The sequence below is a fragment of the Penicillium griseofulvum genome (genome assembly GCF_001561935.1).
Source record: "Penicillium griseofulvum strain PG3 chromosome Unknown contig_79, whole genome shotgun sequence".
NCBI lineage: Eukaryota > Fungi > Ascomycota > Eurotiomycetes > Eurotiales > Aspergillaceae > Penicillium > Penicillium griseofulvum.
Window position 1 is genome coordinate 1,849,179 of NW_024467420.1, and position 21,978 is coordinate 1,871,156.

At 47.7% G+C, this 21,978-nt stretch overlaps 7 protein-coding genes across 7 annotated transcripts; 5 read left to right on the forward strand and 2 right to left on the reverse strand.

Annotated features, from left to right (window-relative positions):
* Nucleotides 1–603: 603 nt before the first annotated feature.
* abaA (transcription factor AbaA) lies at nucleotides 604–3,097 on the forward strand (the record flags this gene model as incomplete). The annotated part of the gene is made up of 3 exons (XM_040788305.1): nucleotides 604–1,039; nucleotides 1,095–1,271; nucleotides 1,326–3,097. The coding sequence occupies 3 exons, from the start codon at nucleotides 604–606 to the stop codon at nucleotides 3,095–3,097; spliced, it is 2,385 nt and encodes a 794-aa protein (XP_040652077.1).
* A 547-nt stretch (nucleotides 3,098–3,644) lies between these two features.
* Nucleotides 3,645–4,715, forward strand: PGRI_005930 (uncharacterized protein; the record flags this gene model as incomplete). Its single annotated transcript, XM_040788306.1, has 3 exons — nucleotides 3,645–3,789; nucleotides 3,845–4,632; nucleotides 4,689–4,715. 3 exons carry the CDS (start codon nucleotides 3,645–3,647, stop codon nucleotides 4,713–4,715), a joined length of 960 nt encoding a protein of 319 aa, XP_040652078.1.
* Nucleotides 4,716–4,983: 268 nt separating this feature from the next.
* On the forward strand, nucleotides 4,984–5,778 carry PGRI_005940 (uncharacterized protein; the record flags this gene model as incomplete). The annotated part of the gene is made up of 2 exons (XM_040788307.1): nucleotides 4,984–5,124; nucleotides 5,179–5,778. The coding sequence occupies 2 exons, from the start codon at nucleotides 4,984–4,986 to the stop codon at nucleotides 5,776–5,778; spliced, it is 741 nt and encodes a 246-aa protein (XP_040652079.1).
* Nucleotides 5,779–9,480: 3,702 nt separating this feature from the next.
* PGRI_005950 (glycoside hydrolase family 76 protein) lies at nucleotides 9,481–10,976 on the forward strand (the record flags this gene model as incomplete). The annotated part of the gene is made up of 3 exons (XM_040788308.1): nucleotides 9,481–9,580; nucleotides 9,639–10,330; nucleotides 10,395–10,976. The coding sequence occupies 3 exons, from the start codon at nucleotides 9,481–9,483 to the stop codon at nucleotides 10,974–10,976; spliced, it is 1,374 nt and encodes a 457-aa protein (XP_040652080.1).
* Nucleotides 10,977–11,554: 578 nt separating this feature from the next.
* Nucleotides 11,555–11,913, reverse strand: PGRI_005960 (uncharacterized protein; the record flags this gene model as incomplete). Its single annotated transcript, XM_040788309.1, has 2 exons — nucleotides 11,555–11,716; nucleotides 11,776–11,913. The coding sequence occupies 2 exons, from the start codon at nucleotides 11,911–11,913 to the stop codon at nucleotides 11,555–11,557; spliced, it is 300 nt and encodes a 99-aa protein (XP_040652081.1).
* A 2,111-nt stretch (nucleotides 11,914–14,024) lies between these two features.
* PGRI_005970 (uncharacterized protein) lies at nucleotides 14,025–14,854 on the forward strand (the record flags this gene model as incomplete). Its single annotated transcript, XM_040788310.1, has 3 exons — nucleotides 14,025–14,251; nucleotides 14,318–14,391; nucleotides 14,454–14,854. The coding sequence occupies 3 exons, from the start codon at nucleotides 14,025–14,027 to the stop codon at nucleotides 14,852–14,854; spliced, it is 702 nt and encodes a 233-aa protein (XP_040652082.1).
* Nucleotides 14,855–18,066: 3,212 nt separating this feature from the next.
* PGRI_005980 (FAD-dependent oxidoreductase) lies at nucleotides 18,067–20,537 on the reverse strand (the record flags this gene model as incomplete). The annotated part of the gene is made up of 7 exons (XM_040788311.1): nucleotides 18,067–18,108; nucleotides 18,174–18,544; nucleotides 18,597–18,868; nucleotides 18,927–19,202; nucleotides 20,108–20,268; nucleotides 20,322–20,432; nucleotides 20,499–20,537. The coding sequence occupies 7 exons, from the start codon at nucleotides 20,535–20,537 to the stop codon at nucleotides 18,067–18,069; spliced, it is 1,272 nt and encodes a 423-aa protein (XP_040652083.1).
* Nucleotides 20,538–21,978: the final 1,441 nt, after the last annotated feature.

A 21,978-nucleotide genomic window follows, 5' to 3' on the forward strand; every position in this document is an offset into this window, starting at 1 on the left:
TGGACAATTAACATTCCTAGGACGCCATGATTGCCACTGATTGTTGTGGTTTTTTGTTGACGCTGGTCCAAGCGATGGGCGTTCAAGGTCACTTCGTACTGCACAAAATCTCCGACCACTCATCACTGGATCGTGCTGCTGAGCATCCCTTGCTTCCTGGTCCAACTTCCTTCACATATCGAGCCCTTTCTTGACTCCTGATTTGCTGCGGCAAGGTCGGCTTGCCGTTGTCCTTTGGCCCTCTGCTCTCCACACGACGATTGGACGTGCGCAGGCCAGAACCAGGACTTACCCAGGAGTATGGACAAGGCGTTCGAGGGACCGTAGGCCAGGCAAAGCAGACCTGCCGGAACTATGTTGCTACTGGGGCTACAGAACCCCTCTCCAAAGGGGAGTTATGGTTCCCTATAAACACCATCTTGCTCGCTCTCACATTCTCTTTCCCAGGTTCTTACATTCTCTTGACTTCTTGCGTTCTTTGTGTCGTTGTTTGTGACTGAGCTGCGTTCTTTGCCAGACAGTAAGCATTTGACGGTGCCTCTCAGTCCACTCCTCATCGGAATCTGTCATTCTTTTCGAGAAGCCCGTCCTTGGTACCCTCCCATGGCTACTGACTGGCAACCCGAGTGCCTGGTCACTCAGAACCAGTCATCACTGGATACTGTTGGGGCTCATTCTGATCGAGCTCTGCAGAATACCACTGGGAATGTCCAGTCTTATTCAGATCATTTAGCTCATGCTGATATCGCTGCCCGTGAGGATCAACTCCATCAGCTTGGCTTCAAGTATCCTCATCCTCCTCACCCTTCTCAGACCTTGTCGGCCTCGGGCTTGCATCAGCAGCATGTAGCCGCTCGGCTTCATCAACGCAAGCTTCGCAGACTCCACTCAGTTGGGCCCAATTCTCAATCTCGCCGGGCACGGAGTAGCTACCTCAAGTCCCAGAAGTACTTGGAATACCGCGCTCGTCCTCGTCGTGATACTGGCAAGGACGGAGAGCCGGTGTGGTCTGATGAGTTGGAGGATGCCTTCCAGCAGGGTAAGTTGATGTCACCATAGTGATGCATTGACTAGAAGCTAACAACCGATTCCAGCCCTCGAAGCGAACCCTCCCATGGGTCGGAGAAAGTGGTCCGAACGAGGCAAATCGTATGGCCGCAACGAGTTGATTGCTGAGTACATCTTCAAATTGACCGGCAAACGGAGGACTCGCAAGCAGGTGTCAAGCCATCTGCAGGTCCTCGACTCTTTCCTGAAGGGTGATCCCGATTGTGAGTTGTCAAATATGAAGGATGTTTCTTCGTTTTACTAATATAGTATTCTAGGGGAGCGACTCGTCCGCGAGGCATCACCGGAACGATCATCGAGTGTGCATGGCTCAGCGCCCGCTCCCAAATGGAGAACGGCATCGGAGCACCTTTCGGCATCCAGCCACTACGGCAGCCACACACAGCCCTCATACCATGACCACATGAGATCCATGCAGCCATATGCTGGAGATCTCCCACCACCACACTATACCCTTGGCTCCAATATGCAGGAGACTGCTGCGAGCACCATTCATGGCTTTAGCTTCGACATGTGGGTCAGCGCTCCTCAGCAGGCCAATCGCATTGACAAGGCATTGCATGCATACACTCGTCTGCAGGGTGATCTGCATCATCCCGTTCAGCCGCCCATGCCTCTTGAGCATGTGAATGGGTGGCGGTCTTCTTTCCCTCACCTGGCTTCCATGGTGGATGACGTGAACAACCCCTTGGACTGCGATATCATCTTGTTAGAAGTGAACCTTCAGCTCATGACCGACTTCCCCCCGGCGGGATCACGGCTGGGAATTCAGCTTGACCTTGACTACGGCCACCCTACTGCTGGCGATGTGTTGGGAGTCAGCCAGATGGACAACTGGACCTGCAGCACACACGTCTATGAAGACAGCCAGAAGCTCCTAGAGACTTACCACGACCTACCCAAAACCCAGTCAACCAAGGTCAAGCCTCTCTTCGAATCATCGTGGTGGGCTAAGTTGTTCACTCAGTTGACTCAAGAGAAGCGTATGGCTGAGGACTCGGGAAACCCCCAAGCTGCTCGTGACGCTGACGAGCATACCCGTCACTTCTTCCGCTCCTTGTCTGCAGTGCAGGAGCTCCGTGCCACCTTGCCCAGCTCTCGCCGGCTTTCTAATCAGTACCAGGGCCATCACGGCGATGAGAGCAAGCGCATGGCCGTTCTAGCTTGGAAGTTCCGACAAACCCGACCCGGCGAAGTTGGCACAACTACTTGGAGACGGCTAATTCCGGCGCCGGACCGGACTACTACCAATAGCCCGCGCCCAACCTCGGGGGTTGATCTTCCTCCCCTCTCTCTGGATTCCATCCTACTTAGCAAGCCATCCCACCCCCAGGGTGTCTACCAGGCTCCTCAGCCCCATGACCTCATCCACCACCCGAGCCAACCACACTCACAATGGCCCATGTACCAAACATCTCACGACAATGTGAATCTCTTTAACCCCTCCAACCACCTGGACTTCATGGCATCCATTAGCAAAGCCGAAGATGGACTCAGCGACAAAACCGCCGTCACCTCCGTGCTGGACTCCTTCTCCACCAGCCTCGCATCCGAGAGCATCCCATCCACAAGTATCCACGGCTCCAGCGGCGCACCAGTAATGCTCAACGTGCACGACATGCCTCTCTCCCACTCAGGAATAGGCTACACAATGGGTCACGAAGCATCCCACTATGTGCCATCTCAGCAACACAGCGTGAACCTACACGACAGCAATAGTGTGCTACACGGCTTCTTTGGCTCGAATACGCAGCCGCTTGACGATCTCGGTCACGGCCAGGCCTCATGGGGTGCGCACTCCACATCCATTCCCGGAGACGTCTCCGGTAACTACCACATTCCTTACCAAGGGGAGCACCATGGACCTGTATCGCGCGAGTCGCAACAGCCACACCATTTCGACGGTCTCTTGCCGTCGGAGGACCTAATGGATAAGATCGTGGGGCGCATGTCTAATGGTCCCAGCATGCATGGGGCGGGCCCTGATGCGAGCGCGGGCTACGACAACGCCACCGTGGATGCGGTATAACGATATTTTTGGATTCAAAAATAATAAGTAATGATAATCATTCTGGGAGTGGTCTCTTGTTCTTTTTTTGTGATTTTCTTTATTTTATTTAATTTTTTTCCTATTTTTTGTGATACATCGGGGATATCAAGGAACTGGAGTTGGGATATGTCTTGGGCGTTAGAAAAACATTTATTATTTGACTATTATTGGAGTATTTGACTGGAACCACAATAATAATAGGAATATACACCAATCATACCTATTTGGTTATTATTCTCTATAATATTTCTCCTCGGCTAAACTCCCCCTAAATCAACCACTTTAGCCGCAAAACAACTTCGCCGGTGGGGCAATTCTGGGGATTTTTAGCAAAGAAAGACCAAACGGAGGCCAAAAGGAAGATCAATTGAAGGAGATTCAACTAATTTAGCCTGGACCTTAATATTCCGTGCCTTGATTAGAGATATTTTAAATCATACACCCGCGGGGTCCCTTATATACCCCTCCATGCCCCCAATTTCTTATCTTTTCTCTTTAGATTTATTTCCTTTAAAAGACATTCACAATGGTTGCCCCTACTGTCAAGCTTAACAGCGGATTTGAGATGCCCCTTGTGGGCTTCGGCCTCTGGAAGGTCAACAACGACACTTGTGCCGATCAGGTCTACAACGCCATTAAGGCTGGTTACCGTCTCTTCGACGGCGCCTGCGGTACATACACACCTCCATAAATCAAGCCATAATTGACACTAACACCATTAATCAGACTACGGTAACGAAGTCGAAGCCGGCCAGGGTGTTGCCCGTGCCATTAAGGATGGTCTCGTCAAGCGCGAGGAACTCTTCATTGTCTCCAAGCTCTGGAACAGCTTCCACGAGGCCGACAAGGTCGAGCCCATTGCCCGCAAGCAGCTCGCTGACTGGGGTGTCGACTACTTCGATCTGTACATCGTGCACTTCCCCATTGCCCTGAAGTACCTCGACCCCTCCGTGCGCTACCCTCCCAGCTGGACCACCGCTGAGGGCAAGATCGAGCTCGCCAACGCACCTATTCACGAGACCTGGGGTGCTATGGAGACCCTCGTTGACAAGAAGCTGGCTCGCAGCATCGGTGTCAGCAACTTCAGCGCCCAGCTGTTGATGGATCTGCTCCGCTACGCCCGCGTCCGCCCCGCCACCCTCCAGATCGAGCACCACCCCTACCTCACCCAGACCCGTCTCGTCGACTACGCTCAGGAGCAGGGCATTACTGTTACTGCTTACTCTTCCTTCGGTCCTCTCAGCTTCCTCGAGCTTGATCTCAAGCACGCTAAGGATACCCCGTTGCTCTTCGAGCATGCCACTATTACCAGCATTGCTGAGAAGCACAACCGCACTCCTGCCCAGGTCCTGCTCCGCTGGTCTACTCAGCGCAACATCGCTGTTATCCCTAAGAGCAACAACCCTACTCGTCTTGCTCAGAACTTGACTGTCACTGATTTCGACCTTGAGGCCAGTGAGCTTGAGGCTATCAGTGCTTTGGACAAGGGTCTTCGTTTCAACGACCCCATCGCTGTAAGTTTGGTTCCTGCAAAGTATTGACTATTAATATTGACTTGTTTTTCCTTTAGTACGGCCTTGGAATCCCCATCTTCTAAGCGTGTCCTGATGGAAGACGGAGGTGATCCCGTCGGAGAAGGTCTCCGCGATATTATGATTTTTACGCCTTGGATAAATTAAATAAAAACATACCAATTTCAACTTTTTTTTTTAAGAAATAATCTTCACATCCAATTTAGCCAGAGTAGCATGCAGTTTGTAGATAGCCAATTCCGCCAAGAAGTGCCGATCTCGACGATCCGCCATTTTTCTCCAACCTCCAATGTCTCCGTCAACTTCCCAATAACAACCTCAACAAATTTCACAATGGTGTCCCCTACTCTAGCGCGCATGACTGCGCAGGTTCATATTACCGGATATCCCATGCCAAAGAACCTATCCGAAAGCAGACAGCTACTACACGCTCTCCAGAAATTCGGAGAAGTATTAACATACCGCAACCTCAAGGTACAGAGTCCTCTCCTACCATTCAGACAAGCCCTGATCTAATAATTCCCTCAGTACGACACGACCAATACCTCGCCAAACCCCAACCGCCCCATCGTCGCGATTTTCGAAACAACCGACGCAGCAGACCGTGCGATAGCGGCGTCACCCATAACCATTCCCCTACCGACATCCACCTCTACCTCCACCTCTAAATCTCACCCTTCACCCTCTATTCCTCTCACGTCGACTACCAATCAAACTCCTACACCCCGCTCACTGACCCTCGAAATCCAACCCTCGCGTCACAACCACGCCTCCGCGCTCAAACGAAGCCCCTTCTACTCCACCTACAACCTCTTCAAAAATAACCCCGTCTACGAAGATCTAATCAGCGACGAGACGGGTATCCCACTCAAGGAACTCGCTGATACCCTCTCGAGCAAGAAATATCCAATCGGCGCTGGCGTCAAGTCTAATATCCAGGAGGAAAATCGGCGCATGGGCGCGACGAGTTTGGTGAATATGTGGAAGGAGGGGATGGGCATTGATACTGAGAATAAGAATGAAGGACAGGATTCTGGTGACAATGGATCTGTGATTGAACAGGTCGGTACTGGTATTAGGGAGCCTGGGGAGGGATTGGAGGATGAGAAGAAGAACTCGGTGGCCTGAGCCGGAGACTAGTTTTGGCCTTTCTTGTTGCCTAGGTGGTAACTGGAGAGGGAAGAAACTTTTTCTCATTCTGTGCTGCTGAAGTCGGATCATCAACTTCAGCCAAAGACACCCTCCCCTTTCATGGGAAGTTGCATTGCCTGTGCGCTGAAGGCGCAGATGGAATCCCCCCCATGGCGTCAAGATCTACAGCTGCGGTTTGCTTTGGCGATTCGCAGTCAGAATCTGTCTGCTCGGGAAGCTCGTTCCTCGATCTGACTTGTTCGCCATGACCATCCCAAGCTTCCTTGGTTCATGAAATCTGCATGGTCAACGCGGATGATTTTGCTGGGTAGACTATGCCAACGAACATGGCCCTAGTGGACGAAGCAATTGACTTGTCCAATCACTAGCAAACTCCCGAGTGACCGCAAAGCTAAAGAGAGTCTACGAATACATAGGCTAGCCGATACATGATAGTGAGCTACATGTATTCAGTTCCATCTTATACAAAATGAGAAGGCTATTTCCCCTCTTCTCCCAATGGTCCTTCACTTTCGGCTTAGTCTTTTAGGCAGGTGACTTTATCACTTTCTATGTGTTGTTTTTTTCCATTGGCCTCCCAGTCCTTCCCATATTCTCGCACTGATTTCCCTGCATTCCCACCACCGAACCACTTCTTTCACCCAGGTTTCATTTCTCAGAAAGGTAGTATTGTGTTTTTCAAAACTTGCATAGATAATCACATCCCAGGTTATATCGATCTGGGTGCGACCCATATCTTCGGTGACGCGGTCCTCGCCCGCTCACATCACAGCCCGTTCACATCCCAACCTTGCGATACCGAGCGAGAGCCCCTCATCTAGAAACAGACTAACAGGCCAGAGAGACCGTTTTGGCAGGGTTCCGCTCGGACCTAATGAGGCAAGGGGCTCGCTCCAGGGAATCCAGCACAGTAGATGTTGCACAAATCTTTGTTTTCCCGAGCTGGGTGAATATAATAGTACGCTGGCGACGGAGTAGTGTTGGGTCGTTGAAGCACGCAGTGTAAGATATTATTATTACCGAGTTGAGGACGAGCGTAGCTGTAATTAGAATCACGGTAAGGAATTGGGTCCGATGACAGTCAAGTAGAGAGGGGTATTTGCTCGCGATATCTCGGATGGGAGAAGTAAAGGCCCTATCATTCCGTTTGTATGTTATCCTTGAACATGTGGATAGGTGAAGAAGTGAGAGATCTCTGGAATTTAATCTATGGAAGGTAGGGTATTTATACCCTGATGGCAAATAACAAACTGTTCAGTCTGCCAGCAAACAAGAAGATATGAGAGCGCAAAGCACAACGAGGGTCTTTGCTGTTATGAACGAGATGCAGTGGTATTCCAGGTATTGTTGATAGGGTAGCCTTGAGCTTCGTCAACTTGCATGTTGACGCCTCTAGGCTTCTTCCATGCAGTAATTAACTCAGGATTGTTAGAATCGGAACGCATACGTGGCGCGATGTGTAGATGAGCCGTTCCTCCGCAACGGCTTTGCACGTAGAGCTTTCCATGCACAGGCAGCGGGCAGTGATCGGTATTGGCTTCAAGCTTCTGGTGAATGATGGTCTCCCAGGTCTCAGATAGGACTGTCTTGGGTCACTTAGCATAGGGGCGTCCGACATCTGGGTGGTATTTTGAGTAGCAGCGGCATCCACAATTGGTGCGCCGGAGCTGGTATCATTCAAAAGTCGGCATGCAAGGTCTCCTCTCTCGCGGATGGTGAGGTCTCGATGAGAAATCGCTTCATCAAGTTCCTGTCGCACAAGGGTCTTGCGGCTATGACACGATGGTATTAGACTTAGCGACAGGGAAGTTACTACTGGAACTCTAGCGTGACTGATGAGTGCAGATGTGAGAATGCTTGCCTCCTATAGTCCCCTTTGGAAGCCGATTTTGCGTGATTGCCTTTGAGTTGCGGAAAACATCGACGGATGATGGGGAGCGCTTCAGTCTCCCAATTTGTGCTGCTTTGCCAAGAGCAATACAGACCGAGCTTGCAGATAATAAAGACATGAAAGGAAATAAAGAGAGAGAAGAACTGCCCGCCATCTGAGAGGCCTGGAGGTCTCGAGAAGGATGACAAGCGGAGAAGCGCTCAAGGAGACACATGCCTTCGTCACCGCGGTCGACCTCGCCGATAGCGTCTTGAAAGATCTTGGTAACATTGTGTCAGACGTTGATCACCGTGCCATTCCAGTGGTGGGCATTATCCTCATTATAGAAGATGTCGAGAAAGCGTGTCGCATTTTATTTTAGCTTTGCAGTTTGCACAATTTACGACAAGGCATATATGGCCCTGTCGTGAGCCGTTAGGACCATATTGGTACCCGGCTACTCGGTGCCACTACCATGGTAGTACGCAAGTCCTTGGTTTTGGCATTCGTCTTGTTGAGAGCAGCCACCTAGGCGTAAATAGGTCGAAGAAGCCAGCGGTTATAGACGGTAGAGACCTCGGGAGACACCCAAGGACCGTGCCCTCGAAGCTTCCCGGCTGAATATATGACGAACTTCTCGTGTCGTGGTAGGTGCGGCCTCAGATCCTCCCAGCGTAAGTCTGCTAAATGTAGGTTCTTCACATCGCTTTGAGATCCTCATGGCAAGCCGGCCAGAATGAGCGTACATAGTATAACCGAGAGAAAAGTCGAAAAACATGTGGATGAGCCCAAGGAGAGCCAGTACCGCAGGACCCCGGCTCTTAGAGGCCCATCGATGTCATCGGCGGATGTCAGTTGATATAACTTTTCAGTATAGTGCGAAGGCTATATTTCAATATAAGAAAATAGTCAAGATTTCAAGGTATATAGCTAGAGGTTGCGAATATAAAGTTGCCGATGGAAATAGATGAGCATGACACTGGGAAGGGAAGGTGCAGTTATACATTGATACCTGATTTCTCAGCGTATAACTGGAAGGGCAAACAAAGAAGCACTCAAGTTTCTCCAAATTTGACTGAAACAAGTGGCGCCTATTAGATATCGCTAGCGTGAAATAAACTATGGGCCTTCACACGTGAATGACTTCCCCGAGATCTGGAACTATTGAAGATTCAAACAAAGGAGATCATACGGCCAGAAGCAGGAGAGGTGGCAGTGCTGGGTCTTGGCAGAAAGTGAAATTAATATATTAATAGGAACGCCAAGACCAAATTTGACGCCGTGTGACATTCCGCGCAGCGGAAAAGACTTGGCATATTACCCCCTTAATATGAGAGAAATGACATTTAGAGGGGTTTCCAATGTACAACTCAGACGGTTTTTGGTCTCTTCAAGAGTGTGTTAGAAATTCATTCATTTAAAATGTTTTATTGTCTCCCCCTAGCCGCCTAACCCCGGGTACGCCGGGAAGGGGGGCGCCTTGGCATTACTACAAAAGGAAAATTCAACGCCAAGCGTCTGAAAACTGGGCTGAGCAAAGCTGGGCATCTGCATCCAGAACGAGGTCAGGCAGCAGGATTGGTCTGCTGTCTTGGGGAGGATCACTTTGTACATAATCCCGCTAGAATGGCGCTTCGCCAAGTGACTGGTTTCATCTGATGGGTTCCATTGAATTATCACCTTTTTGTCCTAGGGGGTAATACACTCATATTCTTCTCCCTGGCCTCGATGCTCTCGACTGCTTTTCTTCATCTAGTCCCATGCATTTCCTCCGATGTCTCCGATGTCGGTCGCCCCTGTCACGTCAAATGAGGCCTGTGACCCTTTCTAGGTGGTTGTTGACCACTGTTCTGGCTTGCCTTTTCGTACAAAATGTCGTTGCAATCGTTATTAACCCCGAGGATGAGAGTAGGTTCATTTCATACAGCTAATAACCTCAAATGACTTACATGGACTTTCCCGATAGCCTCCCTCAAAAATGCCGCCAAGACCGTCGCCACAACCATGATGAAGTTCTACGATGACCGCGACTCGAAAGATATTCCTGGTAAAATGGACGGTACCTGGTGGGAGGGTGGTTCGATGTTTATGACCCTCATCCAGTACTGGTATTTGACGGGCGATAGCCAGTTCAACGCTGCCATCCAGGAAGGCATGTATTGGCAAAAGGGCGAAAACGACTTCTTCCCCAGCAACTACTCCCAATACCTCGGAAACGACGATCAAGTGTTCTGGGGATTAGCAGCGATAACAGCCGGAGAGCTGAACTTCCCAGAAAAAGACGGCGAACCCTCGTGGGTTTCTCTGGCCGAGGGTGTCTTCAACGGACAGGTTCCTCGTTGGGATATGAACACTTGCGGTGGAGGTCTGCGATGGCAGATTTGGCCTTACCAGAATGGATATGGGTTGAAAAACGCCATTTCCAACGGTGGTTTGTTCCAGCTGTCAGCGCGTCTGGCACTATACACTAAGAACGCCACCTACGCCGAGTGGGCCGAGAGGATTTGGGATTGGAGTGCGACTACGCCGATGTTGAGGAAAAACTGGGTTATCGCCGATACCACTTCTGTTGCTGCGGACTGCAAGGATCACGGTGATCACCAATGGACTTACAACTATGCTACGTATATCGCCGGTGCGGGCTATATGCACAACTACGTATGTCTACTTCTGTCACCCACGGCTTGACTATCCGGGATATCCAAACTAACTGGTTTTATAGACCAACGGCACTCAAAGCAAATGGCTCGAAGGTGTCTCAGGATTGATTGGGGCATCTGAACAGTTTTTCCCTGAATCCGGTGGAAAGCAGATCATATCCGACATCACCTGTGAGCCGATCAATAAGTGTGATCGCAACCAGAAAACCTTCAAGGCCTATTTCACTTCATGGCTCGGATTCATGTCGCTGATCGTACCCTCCAATGTCACCGCGGACGTAATGGGCAGATTCAAGACCTCCGCTGTCGCTGCCTGTCAACAATGCTCCGGTGGAAACGCCGGGACTGATTGTGGAGTCCGTTGGACTAAGAAGACCGAATGGGATGGGAGTTCAGGCTTGGAACAACAGATGTCTGTTTTGGGCGTTCTTAATGCTATCATGGTCCCATTCAAGGGTCAGGGCCCTTACAATGCCGACAATGGTGGAACATCCAAGAGTGACCCACACGGCGGCACCAATACAAAGGATACCTTGGGGCCTGGACCTATCACTACAGGTGATAGGGTTGGCGCGGGAGTCTTGACTGCGATCTTTGTGATAATCTGGGTTGGGGCTATCTTTTTCATGCTTCGAGGCCATTAGATACACAAACGTGAAGGCCTATAAATACATGTACATTTTGGAGTTTTGATACCTTGGGAAATGCAGGCATTTTTGTTATGTTTTATAGCGCAACCAATTCACAACTATAGATTCAGCCACGTAGAAAGCAAAAACAAGGCATGATCAGTAGTAGACATTGCAACAACCAGAAGTCCAATACGTGTTTTCTGATATTGCAATGTTTTACTTGCCACAAAGAAGCTGACACAACGTGTAGATTAAGATGGTAGGGACAATAGAAAACAATGGAATGTTTGCTTGATGCAAGATACCGCTTTATCTAAAGTCAGGTCTCCAAAATGTGAGGGTGGAAGATAGCTTTTTATAATCCCCTACGACCTCAACGCCCATTTGGTTTCCTTTCTACGAGAGTATGTGGTCAAAGTCTGGAAAAATATCATGTAATAATCAATATGGAAGGAGAAATTCTATCCAGCATGAAGAGAGATACTGGACAAGTAGGAGATCGAGATCGAGTATGCCACGAGCAGCCACACTTCCAGCATCATGTCGTGGTGAAGGTCTCACATGTCCCGATTTTCCTTTTCTGTGTCATCTCAAGCCTCCTCATCCTCTGTAGTCTCGGGGACCTTGTCGTCCTGCTGAGCTGCTTCTCCAGCCTCGGTAAGTTTGGCGACACCATCCTTAGCACGTTGAAGACGCTTTTTCGCTGCGTTGGTAGTGATTCCATAGTGCTTGCAGACAGCAGGAAAGTTGATCTGGAATATGTTACTGATTTAAGCGCTGAAGAGTAACCGATGAGTGAGATAATAGTGACCTTAGTGTCTGACAACCTGATGCAGGTGAGAACGAACTCGAGCCGTTCTTCCAGCATAATCTCGCGACCAGTTCTGGGAGGATACATAGAAACAGCGTGCTTGGGAGGCTTGGCCTTGGTGGGTTCGTTAGAAGCCATGGTGAAGATGAATGGCTAGTTGGTGTTGTGCAATTGTTTGATATGGATGGAGTGGAAAGTGGGTGAGATTTTCTCAGATTAAGGAACTTGGGGAGAGGAGGAAGAGAAGTAACGAGAACTGAGGTCGAAACTCTCCTTCCTGTCTCAATCTGTTCCCCCCCGGACATTCTAAGTTCCCTCATGTTTAGATTTCTTCTTTTCTTTATCTCCTTGGGAGTTACCATGAACAGCTATGTTACTCACTATAATGACAGCATCCACGCACTCTCTCTTGACATCGAGCCCCGATTCCTATCACTTCGTCATTGAAAACATGTGGTGATGCCCCAAGTTGACTTACCCTCAGGCCTCGATTTGTCAACGTGCACACCCAATCGCCCCGAGCATTCGAACAATGCGACTATGAATGGCTCCTTAAGCTTCTATCCAGTGAATCCTCGTCATCCACTTCCAAATTGTTAGTATGGTTAGTCAATCAATCGCCGTCCCGAGGTCGGGGGGAAAGAAGATAGACGGATTGTAGATTCAGTCATTCCGATGCATTCCGCAAAAAGCAATATATATCTGAGCTCTGGCTTTGACGTCGTGACAAAACATCTATGTGCAAATCTGGAGGCTCTTCGCCACTGCTGTAGCCCGTAGAATTCGTCCGTAGATCCTTCCAAATAGGGCTTGTTGGGCACCTGTCGTACTACGTAGAATCATGCACCTGTGTTCTATATTGTACAGCCAGCTAAATTTTGATATCTGTGTTTACTGAGTCATTTTGTGCTACCTCCTCCATCTTCATTTCTTGGTAGTGATCAGACTAACGTCATCCCCATTTGCCGAATTTGAAACAGGCGGCTTCCCAATTGAGCAAATGGCCAGTAAGGATGTTGCAGTCTTTGCAGCCAACCCATTCTCGGACTACTTGCACGGTATGACACGGGATCCCGAGACTATACCCGCCTTTTCCATGACCGGCTGTGACCCCTCCAGGTGCGAGATGAACACACTCAGGTTGCGGATGAGAGAGAACCGAGACCCTGAATACAGCATTGGTTGACCTGTCTTGGCCTGTTGTTGCAATACTTGAATTAGCACGCTGGCACCTGACAGCCCGTAAAGAAGAATCTAGTGGAATTTAGTACGCTGCATGCTTGCGAATCGACTGTCCCATTTCTTCGATTTCCGTGGCCCCAGCATTACCATCGGTACCGCTTGCTCCTCAGGCTTGACTGCCATCCACATGGCCTGTCAAAGTCTTCGCTCGGGAGATGCGCCTTATGCCATCGTGACCGCTGCACATCTGAATATCTACCCTCAGTGTACCATTATATACACCTTATCCTAGCCAGTCCCATCTCTGAATCCCTTTGGCATCTGGCTTAAGCTAACTGTAACGCACAGGCTTCTTTCCCCCGAAGGAAAGTGTTACGTGTTCGACGACCGGGCAACGGGGGGATTCGGTCGAGGAGAGGGAGCCGCATCTTTGGTGCTTGAGCCCCTCAGTGCAGCTCTTGAGTCAGGCGACCATATCTACACCGTCATTAGGAATACAAGTGTTAATCAAGATGGAAGAACAAATACTGGACTCACTATACCAAGTGGCGAGGCCCAAGAGGGCTTGATTTGATCCACGTACGCCTCCTAAGGCCTCAACCCATCCCAAACTTGTTACGTGGAGGCACATGGAATCGGCACTGCCATTGGCGATCCAATTGAGGTGCAGTCCATTGCAAATATATTCGGTAAACAGAGCACTGCGTTGGAGCCAACGTATATCGGATCTGCAAAGTCAAATTTCGGCCATTTGTAAGGTGTAAGTGGCCTAGCATCGGTGATCAAGACTGCGTTGATGCTTGAGAAGGGAATGTTGTTGCCCAACACTAACTTTACTAACCCGAATCTCAAATTACATCTGAAAGAGAACAACCTCCAGGTTCTCACTGGGACGAAGCCCTGGCCAAACTCTGGGTCACAGTGCTTCGTGGTGGAGGAGCTTTACCCAAAGGAAGGCGCCACCCTGCTCCTACCCCTGCTTAGTAGACGCATCAGAAAAGGTATTGTGCCTCGTAGACTGCAGACATTTTCTCTTCAAAGCTCGCGAACTGTCTACTATAGTCAAGATGGCTGTACTCGACCCCAGAGCCTCTAGCACCACCACCACCATCACAGCTACCCCCACTGCCACCACAAGCACCAAGACCACGGGGACTTCTATCGCCCCCAGCGGGTATATTGGAATCGGCATTGGGGCTGCGATTGTCTTGTTCGTCTTCGTTCTTTTCATCAGATCAAAGATCAAAGAAAGAAAGAAAAAGAAGGACAGAGAGACGGCGGAAGAGGTCATCCCGTAAGTGAACTACAGAATCCCAGAGGAGAATCTTTTTCTGAACAATACTGACATCTTGTGATATAGCCTCTACGATCTTGGGACGGCGTTTGATCCGCAAGCCACCTTGAACTGGCAGTGGATGCGGAGTAGAGCTGCTGGTAGGCTAGGCCCAGTAGCCTTCTCTTTACCTCGTCAGTGCTAACCAAATATTGTATTATAGGCAAAAACAGCCCACTTCCGATCATAGTAGAGCCGGCCAACGAGGCTGATATCCCGGCCCTGTCTCTGCAGGCCCGCTCCGTTGGGTTGTCTCCCTCCCCCCCACCCCCTCCTTCTTCCAACTCGCCTGCCAGCTCACCCGCCGCTTCCTCGGACTTGTTAACCGTTGAGTGGCGGTATCAACTGCCCGCACGCTCGCCCTCCCCTCTGTCTGCCCTCCCTCCCGCCGGTCTTGCCGTCTACCCCGGTCGTCCTAGCCCTCCCCCACCCCCTCCCCCTTTCGGTTCTTCGTCTCACTCCCTGCCCACTAATTTCCATAACGCTCTTGATGACGCCCATAAATCTGGCCGTATTGTCCGGAGAATTGGGCGCTGGGTCAAGACCCAGTTTGGATGGGAGTAAGCCCCTCTGGCACCAAGGCGTTCCTCTGGGCGTTTCACCAGTTTTGCTTCTCTCCGAGAACCTCAGCGAGGTGAGATGAAGGGAAAACTGGATATGTGATAAATAAAGTTTTTGGTCTTATTCTGTTCCTTGTGTTTTTTTTTCTTCTGTGTTTTTATATCATTATATATCGCATTCTTGCTCTGTGTGCTTGCATGGCTCGCGAGCGCTGTCTAGCTTTCTTGGCTTTTCTTCTCGTGCTGATCCATAGATCTCATCGTTCGCCGTAAAAGTTTCTGATCTCAAAGGTGGGTTCTGTAATTAAATGGAAGGTGAGAGTCTTGTAGTCATTTACATTTGTGGTACAATAAGTAGTATATACGACGCCTAGTAATAAGTTTGACGCGACTCCAAACCCCATAGCCTTGGAAGATTTACTACAGATGAAGCAACCTAGTTGGAAGGTATTGAGCTAGTGAAATATCTAGTAAACTATTAAGGACTTAGTCAAAGTTGCAACTACTTCATGTCCGATGGCCTATATTACCAGCAATTCCTCAAGGGTAATGAACAACGTCAAGCCTCTTTCTCGCCGTTGTAGAATACGGTGAAATATATAGCAAAGTGTAGAGGTTTGGTATTGGTATAAAGAAAGATACAAACATATCACAGAAGCAGATACCAATATGCTATTTTTCCCTCTTCATAATGCCTCGTCAGAAGTCTCATAGAGAAACAAAAGCGACTCGCAGGAAGCTGCAGATCCCAAGAGTCTCAGACTGGCCGGCCCTTGAGATGTTTCCATACCTCCTGGATAGCCTGGAAAAACATCCGTGCCCTCGATGACTTGGATTTGAAGTTCCCATGGCCGGCAATATTGTTTTTGTGGTTCCAAATCAGCTCAGGTTGTCTATGCGATGTTGCGCCCAACTTTGAAGAATCAAAGACGCGATCAAGCTCGGTATCAGAAAGCTTTTTCAGGGCATCAGAGAGTTCGTTCTGGCCGTGTGATATTCTTTCCTCAAGTATATTCGTAGCCTTTCATCAAGTAGTCGGCCCCCTTGAAGTACATACTCCAAACCTTTTGGGCATCTCAAGTCGCCTTGAAATGAGCTATCGAAAAACTTTTCGAATCTAGGGTCAAGATCCCTCATTTTTCGCGCCCATTCCCGGAAGCATCTTTCATTCTGAATGACAGTGATAAGTATATTATCCTGGCTTTGATAGTGTGATTCGTATTGTAGAGGACTATCGTTAGATAATTTAGACATTGTCGGAGATAACAAAACAGTTCTGGGAAAATCTGGCCTGGTAAAGAGAAAAGAGAATTGTTGGAAGGAATTCTTCTAGTCTTATTCTTTGAAAGTAGTAGAGGACCCTTTGAGTTTGGCATAAACTTGCCTATCCACCTCCGAGGACTAATATGGATACCAAAGCCATGGTACCCATACTACTAAGCTCCTTTGGGCTCCGGAAGATTTTCTTTCGACAAAGTCGAAAGGGTTGCCGCTAATAAGCTAATCGATAGTTGCTTCATTGGCTCACCAGAATCCCAACTTGCGTATCTTGGAAATTGGGGCTGGAACAGGAGGAGCAATATTGCCTTTTCCACAGGCTCTCGGTGAGCCAGGGGAAACTGGGCAAACACTCCTCGATTTCTATGTTTTCACCGATATAAGTGCTGGGTTCTTTGAAAAATCTAAGATCAAGCTCTAGACATGGAGGCATGTATTGGACTTCCGAGTTTTAAACATCGAAGAGTCGCCGGAGGGTCAGGGTTGGATAGAAGGGACCTACGATCTGATCATCGCAGCAAATGTCCTACATGCAACGGTTAATATGTCAAACACGATGATAAATGTCCGGTCTCTCCTCAAACCCGATGGGATGATATCGATGACAAACCGGATATACCGGTAAGCCAGTTATTGTCCAAGAGTCAGTCTGTTGAGGATGGCTGATCCATTATCTACGAGGCGATCGTAGAGAATTTTTTCTCGGTCTTGTCTTTTACACTCGGATGATATTGTACCTTCGAATCCCCCTAGTACGTATGGTGTGAATTCTTTGGTTGCCGGTGAAATCCGTAATTGGATTGCGTGTGAAATGAAAGTGAGTCCGAGTCTACCACAGCTTATGAGCAGTGGTTCTTTTGTGGAATTGTCAGACACTATCGCCCAGCGATATAGGGTAGCTGTGGCGGCCTGATACTATTCTATTCTATCAGTGCCTTTATGTTTGGCATTTTAGTTGAAAGGGAAGAGTCTAGGATGTACTACCGATATTTCTATGTGTTCAAATAATAGAGATGAAATAGAGATAGCATGATGTTGACGATGACGATTCATTGTGATTTACTAAAGTAAGGAGAATTAAACGTGCTCTGAAGATTTGACATAGAGTATTGGTGAGAACTAACCTTAACGTCTACCAATCGGGGATTTACTGTTCACTACCCAGTTCCTATGCCTGTTGTTTATTGTACAAAAGCTGACGATGAAAATATGGCCTAGCGGTTGTTAGCTGTGTGAAATTAAGCAGATTGGATATAATAGAGCTGGAAGAGTAATAGAGTAATGAAAGAAAAGCCAATTTATACGACACTCATGACGACCTACCTAATGAGTAAATTGCCTACTATAAGTATATACTTGTCATGAATAACATTGTGCAAATTTAATGCGATACACAATGCTATGCATGCAGTCTAAAGCACAAGAATTCCCGTAGCTTCCTATTTGTTTATTGTGAAGCAATTATCCACAATATGGCTGAGCATTTGATCCCACTGAATATAGCACTATCAATTGTTCAACCACAAACTTTCTTCAAGCAATAGAAGGAGATTGATTCAAGCCTCAATCCATAAGCGTCAGAAATAGGTATATATTTCCACCAAGACGCGTTGGCCTTCTGCTCAGGAGTGAAGAAAGGCATAGTAGGTTTCGAATATGTCTCCGGCAGAGGAATAAAATCTAGCCCCTCCGACCTCACAATAAAATAGCTCCAAATATTGGCTATCAAATCCCCCAAACGAGGAATAACATGGAACGCGATTATCTTGCATCGCCACGTATCAAGAGCCTCGATACGGGTGTATATATTCGAGCTTGCACACATTGCGTTTGTCCGAATCTGTCGACTTGATGCCCAAGAAGATAAGCGAGAACCAATAATCTCAGTAGAGAGGTCTGATTCAGTTTTTGATTCCAGAATCGAAGCCAAGCAATTTGCTAATGATGCGGCATTTTCGACAGCAGCATTGGCACCAAGGCCTAAAGTGGGAGTCATCTGTTTCAATCAGAGTTGTCTCTCATTAGTTTTTGATGCATGTACTTACTTTATGTATTGCATCTCCAAGGCATGCAAATCGTTCCCATGTCCAGTGCTCGTACATTGCCTCTTCAAGTGGAGTGTAATGGCATGATGTGGTTTTGTCATAAATAGTCTTAAGCCGAATATTAGGAGCCATCTCTTGCTCCAAATAACGGCCGACATGCGCTTCTAATTCGTCTTTGGTATATCGTGGGATATGGGGAGCCTTGTACTTTCTGTCCATTTTGGTAACTAGGAACCAGTAAAGAAGTCCATCTGTTCCAGAAATGAGGACGGTGCTAAATCCTTTACAAAGCATTCGATGTGCTATTCCGTCTTCAACCCCAGCTACGTTCTCAGATACTCCATATACACAGGAGTATTGAGCCGTCATTTCTATTGATATTGGTCAAAAACGAAAATATGAGGTTATCCTGTTGAATCGTACCTGTGGTATCTTTTTTTATGATCTGTTCTAACCCATTGTTTCTCATATGCTGCCACATGCTCTGTCGGACTGAGCTGTGGGCTCCATCTGCACCGATAATGATATCACCTTTGTAGGAGCTACCATCAGAACAGTGGACAATGACCCCTTCGGGAAGACTTTCAGCCTTGACAAATTTCTTCCCTAGCAAGACTTTTTCCTTTTCGGGGATATGGTTGAAAAGAATCTGAAGCAGATTTTGCCGCTGTATCCACCCAATTGGGTATCCATGACTACGTGAGTGAGCAGTCTGTCCATCACTGTTCATAACCACACCCATCTTAAGCTTACCGAGTTTGAAGAATCTCAGGTGTATGCAATTTGCGCAGCAACTTCCCATTCGCTCGCCATGTATAAAATGCCTTGAGTGGCATTGTCGCTTCAGATATCTCATCCAACATTCCCATTTGATCCAAGATCCTTGTTCCATTGCTCACCAGACATACTGCAGCTCCAATGTGTGTTGTGACCATATCCCGGGTTTCAAGCACGAGGAAGTCAATGTTCTTGCGAGACAACGCATTGGCAAGTGTCAAGCCTGCAACTGACCCTCCGACTATGATAACCCTAAAACGAGATTCACACAATTTCTCAGCCATATCGAGTGGTATTCTAGGTCGAGGGTTGAATAAAAGTGACACTTTTTCGGTGGGTAACCACTTTCCTTAAGCCAGTTTCTAAGCTTATCTTTAGGCGCCATCTGATAGCTTGCCAATACACTGCATAATGCGACGCCGGAATGTCGGGTAATACAACGCAACAGGGAAAATAACCCTAACTTTTTTGTACGACAGCATACCAGGCAGATATGTATGATAATGATGAGCCATTTTAGGATGCTTCCGGGCCAAATGATGGAAAACCGAACCTTACGCTTCTGGCTATAAAATCGATAATTCGGGATCATTTGAATGTTTTACTTTCCCTTGATTATCACCACGACAGATGCAAAAAAAAAACGATTTACAAGTCTACCTGCAAGAGGAGGACCGCCTCTGATCAATATACATTCTGGGAATGCTTCGCATATGACTGGAACAGGTGTGTTACTCCTTTTTACTCGATGCGTTCCCTTTCTGCCTATACTTTAAGAAAGAAAAGTAAAGTTGGTGGAGGACAAATCGGAAGTCAATCAATTATGGTGATTGAAGCATTCCAAACCCGAAAGGTCTTTCCTCGTGTATGTTCCAGTTTCCCGATCCAGCAAAGATCATCACTTAGATATTTAAGCCATCGTTTTAACGGAGTCTAGATGTGTGCTTGAGAGAACCTTCACTTCCAGATGCTTTCTTGTTATGGGTGCAAAGTAGTCTCCCCATTTCATATCATCGGATGTAGTTTCATATAGTTGCATGTCCAGATAGCGAAATATATACGCAAAGGCTATATATAATTCGGAATAAGCGAGGCTGGAAATAAGTGTTCGTAAGCTCCACAGAAGATGCACATAGATGTTTCATATTCTAACTTACCTGATACCAATACAGCCCCGCGAGCCTTTAGAAAAGGTTACCAAGTGCCGGTCCAGATACTCAAAGTCATCGCCAAGCCAGCGCTCAGGCTTAAAGGACTGTGGATCTGGAAATACCGAGCTATCAATGTTATACACATACTGGCTAAGCGAAAGGATGGTCTGTAGTTATATAGTTAGCGGATTAAGGTAACGTGCGAACTCAAGCAACATACTCCAGGGGGTATGTAATTCCCACACAGTCTGACGCCGGATGGAGGTACGACGCGCGGCATTCTTCCAGGGACACCATGAGAAATGCGAAGCGACTCTTTTAGAACGGCTCTCTAGAAATAGTATTATTAGTCACTTTCGAGCGCTATTAGAGTCCGAACAAAAACCCTATTACTTACAAGATAAGGCAGTTTCTCAAGTGTGTCTGCGTTTGGCATTGACTGGCCATCAAGTATTGCACTAGAAACTTCCTGCTGGAGTCTTCTTTTGATTTGCGGGTTGTTTAAGACATGGAAAGTACCATGAATCAAAGTATTTGCTGTCGCCTGTTCTCCGCCAACTAGTAAGGCTAAGGCTTCGGCCGTGAGGTCATTAATAGATGGTAGTGGTAATCCTGTCTTTGGATCTGGTTGTAAGATCCGGTCAAATATACTCGTATGCTGGTTCCCGATCAATTTAGGCCGATTGATCGCATCTAGAGCTAGGCTCCGAGCTTGCTATAAATGGAAAGGTTAGCGACGAAAAGGAGAGAATGATGCAGGCGATATATTGATGAACTCACAGTACGCAGGTGAAATACTGCAGCCAACATTGTATCCAACTTTGCAAGTATAGGTAATTGCAGAGCAAAACTAACAATAGGCCTGAAAAAGTCATGAAATGTGCGGATAAGAACTGTAGAGACAAGAAAATGGCTCATATAAACCACAGACGGATAAGCAAAGCCCGGGAAATCGAGCGCCCCAACTTTTCGCTGCCACCCATAGTTCATAATCACGTCTGTGGTAAGCGAGTGATAGCCTCTTGTGAGATCAACTATTTTGTTTCTTCTGCCATATTCTCCCAGAATATCTATGAACTTCATGACCGTAGTGTGTATTAAAGGGTTACCTCTTGCAACAGCTTCTTTAGTGAGAAATGGTGCAAACTTGTCTCGTCGTGACATGGAAGTATTAAGATCTGACATGTTGAAGTGAGATCCTTCCATAAGAGGGTGGTCGTAGAATCGACGCATCTTGTCAAATCTGGTGCCGACGCTGAAAACCTCGTTATAAGCATCCACATCATGGATATGTAGCTCGTTGGGATAGGTTCGGACAATTTGCCCTATACACCAGGGGTGAGATGTAAACAGAAACGGCATTTTACAAATACGCACCATATTTTTGATGAAGTTTTGGAAGAACTAGAGTGTATTCGCCCCTCAATGTCCAATACGCGCCGTACAGGCTCGTAGCAGCAGCCAGCTTTGGTCCCGGAAACCGTGAAAGGGGGTGGAAGCACAGCCTATAGATAATACGGAGGCACTGGAGGCCCAGAAAGACAGCTACTAACCACGGCAAAATCATGCTGACAACGATGGACTTGTTCAAATATCAGAAACAATTGTTGAGAATATAGAGAGAGGGACGAAGAAAAGATATTTCTTAATTGTAAAGTCTATGAAGCCGGAAAGTATTTATACGCAGTAAATAAAGCAAGCAATCTCTCAACTGGGAAACAGCGTTGCAAACGCTCACGCAGCCGTAAAGACGAGATGGCATCATCCCAACGATGATCTTGCGAAGTGCTTTGCGAGTACATATAATACACTGTTAGCCTAGCTAGTGGTTTCGTAGATACCCTCCTTTCTATTTGCTTTCGACTTTTCCTCAAGAG